We start from the raw sequence: 6,752 nt of genomic DNA, 5'->3' as shown, positions 1-6,752 counted from the left end.
CTGATTAATAATTTATTATTATTGCGATCTTTAATTAAAATTTTGTTAGGGAAAAGTTCATCAATGCCACTGTGGTTTACTTCAGAATCACTTAGGTCTCTGTGGTTTTTTTCTTATCACATATGTCCCGTGGTTTGTAAAAGGGTATGTTTTTTATCACATATATCTCTGTGGTTTCTTATTTTTTACAAAGCACAGGGACATATGTGATAGGAAAAAAACCACAGAACATAAATGATTCTGAAGCAAACCACATGTGCATCGGTGAACTTTTCCCTTAATGTTATCCTACTTAATTAAACATGTAGTTCATGTAGATATTTTGGTAACTCTCTGCAAATTCCACAGTTAATTAAACTTGTTATTTGTTACCAAAAAAAAAAAACTTGTTATTTTATGACGGTAGTTAAGTAAACAGGCACGTTCTGTGGTTCTTTTCGCGACCCTGTCTGCACAAATTTCATAGTTAGTCTGTGGCCATTCATCGGGGCTAAGCAAGCGCTGTGACTGTGAGAACATCGAAAAATAAAATAAAAAAATAAAAAAAAAAATCGCTAAGCGTCGTATGGGTTCCTCTCGTTCTCTTCCATGGACCTTCAAACCCTAATCAGCAGCCCTTCGACGACAAACCCACTCTCTATGTTCTGTCATCGGTATCTTTTACCACTCCTCTCTCACCTTATACTTTTATCATCTCTTGTTCTTTCCCTCGTTCTTTGCTTTCTATATTCTGTAAATTTCCACGCTTTTTTCCTCTCTGAAGTTGATCACTTTATTTATTTATTTTATTTGTTTCTGGGTGTCCAGTTTTGTTGCCGGTTGTTACTTCTTTGCATTTGGTTTGAACATATATGTTTTCCTTTTTTTTTTTTTAGTAAAAGTACTGAGTGTGATTTTTTTTTTTTTTTTTTTTTAATTTGGGTTAATGGTTCAAGGTTGATAGAATGTTCAGTTTAAGTGTTTATGACTTTTTTATTTATTTTTGTTTATATCCTTATCTTTTCTATTTCCAGTATGTAAAACTGAATTCTAATGATTATCTGTGTGATTTTTTTTTCCTTTTTTTGGCACTATGTAGTATATACTGTTTGATATTAATCTAACTTAAAACACATGAAGCTGGGTTAAAGAGTAGAATTAATTATCCCGTAATCAATGCTGTGAGGTGTAACTGCATTTGGTTAAATTTTGGTCACACAGGACTTAGCCATTTCAAACCTGCTCTTCTTTCGAGCCTTTTGCTATTTATAGTGAGATTTTCCGGTTTGTTAAATGATATTATTCTCGAACTGTCCTTTCATTTCTTTTGGCAGAAGGAAGACATTGTAATTTTTATTGGTTGCTGAACTGAAATGATGAACAGAAAAAACTTTGGCTGCTTTACATTTTGCAAATCTTTTTTTCTTTTTGACAGTGAAAGCATTCTGTGTTTAGTTGTTTTGTTTTGCACATTATTTATGTGTGAAGTGAAAAAAATTTAAAAATACTAACATGTATTTTTGGTTCAACTAGGGGATTGTTGCACTTGGCCCAAACATTCACTTCTTATGTGATTCTGTCATGTATCTTATTTTTCTTCGCTGCATATGGACTGTGCTCTGTGAATGGGATACAAAATTCACCAGATTATGATGCTTGTGCTTCTTTTGAGAAAAGTTACAATTTGGGTTCTTCAGACACTACCTTTAGCGACTCTAGTTTAGGATATGGGTTTCCAACTACCCATAACAGTTTTGAAAGTGTGTGCCCAAACAGTCATTCGTTCTGCTTTCCTTCATTGTTGTCTGGATTATCTGATAAAGAGAAAATTATGAAGGAAGATTCTCAAGGAGAATCTAGCAGTCATTACAACAGTCCATTTTGTGTAGAGTTAGCTCAAGATAGCAGGCAGACAAGTAACAAAAGCTGGTCATCTGACTATGGTGTGTTTAGGTTACTTAATGGAGGGGTTGTTTCTTGTTCTTTGAACTCAAGAGAGGGAGGGAATGAGATACCATATCTTCAAACTGAGGTTGGTCATAAAGGTGATATTTCTTCCTGTGGAGGCTCTTTACTTAAGCAGAAGACAACACATATTGGGCCAACGAACCCTGAGATGTCCAAATCAAATTCCTTTGATGGTTCCATCTCACCCAATGTTAGGATTGGCCCTACTCCACTGGACTGGGGACAAAAATATTTGTATTCTTCTTCAGCAGCATTTTTAACTGTGACAAATACGTGCAATGAGAGCATATTACACCTCTATGAGCCATTCAGCACGGACTTACAGTTCTACCCTTGTAACTTCAGTGAGGTTTCACTAAGACCTGGCGAATCAGCTTTAATTTGTTTTGTTTACTTTCCTAGATGTCTGGGCTTGTCATCAGCTAGCCTGATTCTGCAGACAAGTTCTGGTGGATTCATAGTAGAGGCTAAAGGATATGCTACTGAGTCTCCTTTTGGAATTCAGCCCGTATCAGGTGTGGAAATTTCTCCTGGTGGAAGGTTGAACAAGAAATTTTCATTGTTCAATCCCTTTGATGAAACCCTTTATGTGGAGGAAATAACTGCTTGGATATCAGTTTCTTTGGGGCATAATTCTGTTGAAACCGAAGCAATTTGTGGTACGAGTGATTTTCAGGTTTTTGATACTCTTCTCTTCCCAACTATTAAGGATCGATTGGTTGTGAAGAGTAGCCAAATTGATTCACCAGTGGTAGCAATCAGACCACATAGGAACTGGGATATTGGTCCCCATAGCTCGGAAACTCTCATGGAGATGGATATCACAGTTGGATTTGAGGGAAAAATTGTTGGTGCATTTTGTTTGCATTTACTGAGGCCCTCACAAGAAGCGTATCATACTATTATGGTTCCTATTGAAGCTGAAGTGGATAACCATTCTGCCTATGACACTGATGGTATATTTGTTTCAGCAACACTTGAGGGCCTAGTCACATGTGATAATGGTGAAATTGCTATCGCTATCTCTCTAAGAAATGATGCCCCTTATGCTTTAAGTTTTGTAAAAGTCCTGGAAGTTGCTGAACTGGAGCTTTTCCATATCAAGTACAAGGAAGGATTAATTCTTTTCCCTGGCACAGTAACACAAGTTGGCATTATTTACTGTAATCACCCTCACTTGGATTTACATGACTGGCCACCTGAAGTCTCCAACGTGGGAGAGAATTGCAAACTGATGATTCTTACTAATGATTCAACTAGTCCCCTGATAGAGATTCCATGTGATGACATATTATTTATTTGTATTGAACATCAAAGGCTTTCATCTGTTGGAGTAGAAGGCAAGTCTAAACTTATCAAATCTGGCAATATGAGGGAAGGGTATGAGGGAAGAAGCATGCGATTGCCACCAAATGTCAAGGTAAGTAAATTTTATGATATTTTTAGATGGAAGGAATATTTATTTTGCAATTTTTTTTGAACTTAAGGAAACTTCCTTGATAATTGCCTTTCCTTCATTTGCCAGTTGTCTTTCTGCAAATTTTTGTATGTGTATATATAGTCATTATGCACAGCAAAGAAACTCACTTAATAGACTATTGGTAATAAATTTACTTATTTTTCGTTAAATTATTTGTTATTATTTATTCTTATTTCCAATAATCATTAAAACCAAGTCTTTCTGCTACTTTTATATGAAGGGTTTTGAGACAGCAGATGTAGATGAACTAATTCTTGCCAACTGGAGGTCTCAAGGAACCACTGGTGGCATGTCTGTGCTTGAAGACCGTGAGGTACTATTTCCGATGATTCAGGTTGGAAGTTATGTCTCTCGATGGATCACTGTAAAGAATCCCAGCCAACATCCAGTTATGATGCAGCTTATCTTAAACTCGGGAGAAATAATTAACGACTGTGGGGGTCTAGATGATTTATTACACCCTTCTTCATCTGGTAATTTGGCTCTAGATGAAGCTGCTACTCCAACAAAGTACGGATTCTCTGTACCAGAGAATGCACAGACAGAGGCTTATGTGCACCCTTATGATCAGGTAACTTTAGGGCCAATAAATTTTTATCCCTCCAGTCGATGTTGGTGGAGTGGTTCAGCATTGATAAGAAACAATCTTTCAGGTGTTGAGTGGATACCTTTAAGGGGATTTGGAGGGTTGCTTTCTCTAGTTTTGCTTGAGAGGTTTGAGCATGTTCAGAGTGTAGATTTTGATCTTAAAATGCCCAAACCGCTAAATTTTTCTCTTCCATATGCCTTACTTCACATGAAAGAGATGACGTCTGCCTGTTCTCAACCTTTAGTGAAAGAGTTATATGCCAAGAACACAGGAGACTTGCCATTGGAGGTTAAAAGTATAAGAGTTTCTGGGAGAGAATGTGGGTTGGATGGTTTTAAGATTCTTTCTTGTAGGGGTTTTGCTCTTGAACCTGGGGAGTCAACTAAATTTCTGATATCATACCAAACCGATTTTTCTGCATCTGTGGTGCATCGGGATCTTGAACTTGCCTTGGCTACTGGTATTTTTCTGTTACCCATCAAGGCAAGTTTACCTTATGATATGCTAAGTAACTGCAAGAAATCTATGTTTTTAATGCGAGTGAAAAAATCCTTTCTTGGATTCCTTCTTGTTGCAACCTTAATATTTCTGATATTTTGTTTTATATTTCCTCAAACCACTGCATTGGGCTCCTTGGACTTCTCGTGCAAGAGTGATGATAACTTGGTCCACAGCACCATAAAAAGTGCAGTGAAAACCTCTTTGCTACATCATAACCAGAGTAAGAGTAAGCTACCGAAGTCTGATAAGATGGATCATCTAATGGAGGCCTCTTGTGGCAGATATTCTTATGGTGAAGGCAATCCGTCTGAACTGGGAATATCTGAGCATTTGATGCAGACTGCTGAGAATCATAAACAGACTAGTCATTTATTGGATACTCAAAGTGAAAGAAAATTGTCATCCACGGCAGGTCAGAGTTCTGGTCCAATGAAAGCATCCCAGTTGGGTTATCTCATGGTCAAAACTGGTAAAGAAAAGGGTAGAAGAAAAAAGAGAAAGAGTCTCGGTGCTAAATTAACAGCTTTGTCTGAAGTTTCAAGTAGTCAGAGTGGGAATTCTACTCCCTCATCTCCCTTATCACCAGTAACCTCTGCTACACCTAAACGTAACTGGCCATTGTCTCCTGATGTGGAGCAACCCTTTGAGGCTCTTAGTTCTATAGCACCGGTGGCTGCCCGACATTCTGACAACAATCAAGCTTCTGGTGCTGCTGCTGCTGAGGCAAATATATTGGAGCCTGCTTTTCCACATGGAAGCTGCAGTAATAATATGTCTTCGTCTCAAGTGCCATATTCTGCTTCAAAAAGTGTTAATGGTATACCTGTTCAGATACCTTGTGCTACTTCTCCCTTTTCTGTTGGACCTCCTTTCTCTTCCTTGGTGTTAGATTCTACTGTTACTTCACATGCTCGAGCTCCTGGATCCAAACTTCACAACCAGAAAGCTGTTCAAGCACAAGAGGCAGGACTTGCAAATGATTATACATATGATATTTGGGGTGAACATTTTTCTGGACTTGACTTTTTAGTTCCAAAAAATGTTACTGCCATGAAGTCCAGTCTCGCGGAAAATAATTTCGACAGCTTTTTTGTAAGGGGTCCACAAACCCTTATGACAAATTCTCAAGAAGGCTAATAAGTTGAAAAACTAAGTTATTTCGCTTTTTCTTGCTTCCACTCCAGGCCTGTGTTAATAACTTGTCGGGAGGAAAAAGAAGAAAAATATAGGTCTGGATAGAACCCTCGTAGCTACATGAATGCACACTCCCTATCATGTAGTAGTGTAAAAGGAATTTTAATTATGTGAATATTTTAACGAAACCAGTGCGTGAAAATCTTATAATTTGGGAAAGTGGAGAGAAAATAAAATAGCGAAAACCATCTAGTGGACTTCTTGTGGTTGGACTGGACTTGATGATGTTCGGTCCTTGTTGACAATATTAGTGTCCTTGTCACAAGAGCTCATAGCAGTCCCTTACTAGACGAGAAATTACTGGTACTTCGTAGTCCTCTATGGCATTCTGGAGACGTGAGTATTAATTGCATTACGATCCTCTGTAGGATAGTCAAATCTGCTGAGGACTCTAGCGCTTGGATTCCTAAAGCTGGATTTACTTTGGTAAAACTTTTGGATCTTCAACTATGGATTGGATCAGTGCGGTGGTGACAGAGGGTTTGATTTCATATGGACACATTTGTGGATATGATTTCTTTTCCTTGGGTTAGGCAGTGTATGGAGACATGAGTCTAGTTAAACGACTAAGCATGATTATATAGTTGACTAGATAATCCTAATTTTTAGTTGGGTTCTTTTTATATTAATTAAGTCTTTTGGGCTTGTTCTAAATTGAATTCAAGAGTCCAAGTCCAAAAACACTGTTTATATGGGAGAGTAGCCTACTCTTCTTTTGGGCTCTCCTTCATGTTAATTAAATCTTTTAGGCTTTATTCTGATTTTAATCAAAGAGCACAAGTCCAACATAAAAACAGTGGCTTTTTATCTCCAAGTTATTTATACGGCTAAGGCTTTGTAGGTTGTCTAGACAAGTTGAAAGGTACAATTCAGTCTATTGTATTGGTCCAAGCAGTAATTGGATCGCCTAGCAAGTGGTGGTCCAAATTCTATTTTAGGACCACTTTCCGTAGCATACAAAGATTACAACCGGTGCTGTCAACTGTGCATTACAAAGGATCGATACTGAGTGACTAACAAGCACCGACACGTGATTTGAGA

General features: G+C 37.8%; 1 protein-coding gene across 1 annotated transcript; it reads left to right on the top strand.

Annotated features, from left to right (window-relative positions):
- Positions 1-493: 493 nt before the first annotated feature.
- LOC133288058 (uncharacterized) lies at positions 494-5,854 on the top strand. The gene is made up of 3 exons (XM_061485757.1): positions 494-653; positions 1,513-3,367; positions 3,648-5,854. The coding sequence occupies exons 1-3, from the start codon at positions 589-591 to the stop codon at positions 5,652-5,654; spliced, it is 3,927 nt and encodes a 1,308-aa protein (XP_061341741.1). The 5' UTR covers positions 494-588; the 3' UTR covers positions 5,655-5,854.
- The last annotated feature ends 898 nt before the right edge of the window (positions 5,855-6,752 follow it).

This window comes from Gastrolobium bilobum, unplaced genomic scaffold (genome assembly GCF_033153095.1).
Source record: "Gastrolobium bilobum isolate Gb01-03AN ecotype WA unplaced genomic scaffold, APGP_CSIRO_Gbil_v1 utg2810, whole genome shotgun sequence".
In the NCBI taxonomy this organism is placed as follows: Eukaryota; Viridiplantae; Streptophyta; class Magnoliopsida; order Fabales; family Fabaceae; genus Gastrolobium; species Gastrolobium bilobum.
Note: the sequence above shows the minus strand (reverse complement) of the source record. Positions and strands in the feature narration are given on the sequence as shown.

What these genes read in the sequence shown, in the direction of transcription:
- LOC133288058 (XM_061485757.1), top strand. Translation starts at nt 589, where the DNA reads ATGGACCTTCAAACCCTAATCAGCAGCCCTTCGACGACAAACCCACTC. An exon ending in CTCTCTATGTTCTGTCATCG is followed by an intron (nt 654 to 1,512) that starts GTATCTTTTACC and finishes TGGTTCAACTAG; the next exon opens with GGGATTGTTGCACTTGGCCC. An exon ending in GATTGCCACCAAATGTCAAG is followed by an intron (nt 3,368 to 3,647) that starts GTAAGTAAATTT and finishes TTTTATATGAAG; the next exon opens with GGTTTTGAGACAGCAGATGT.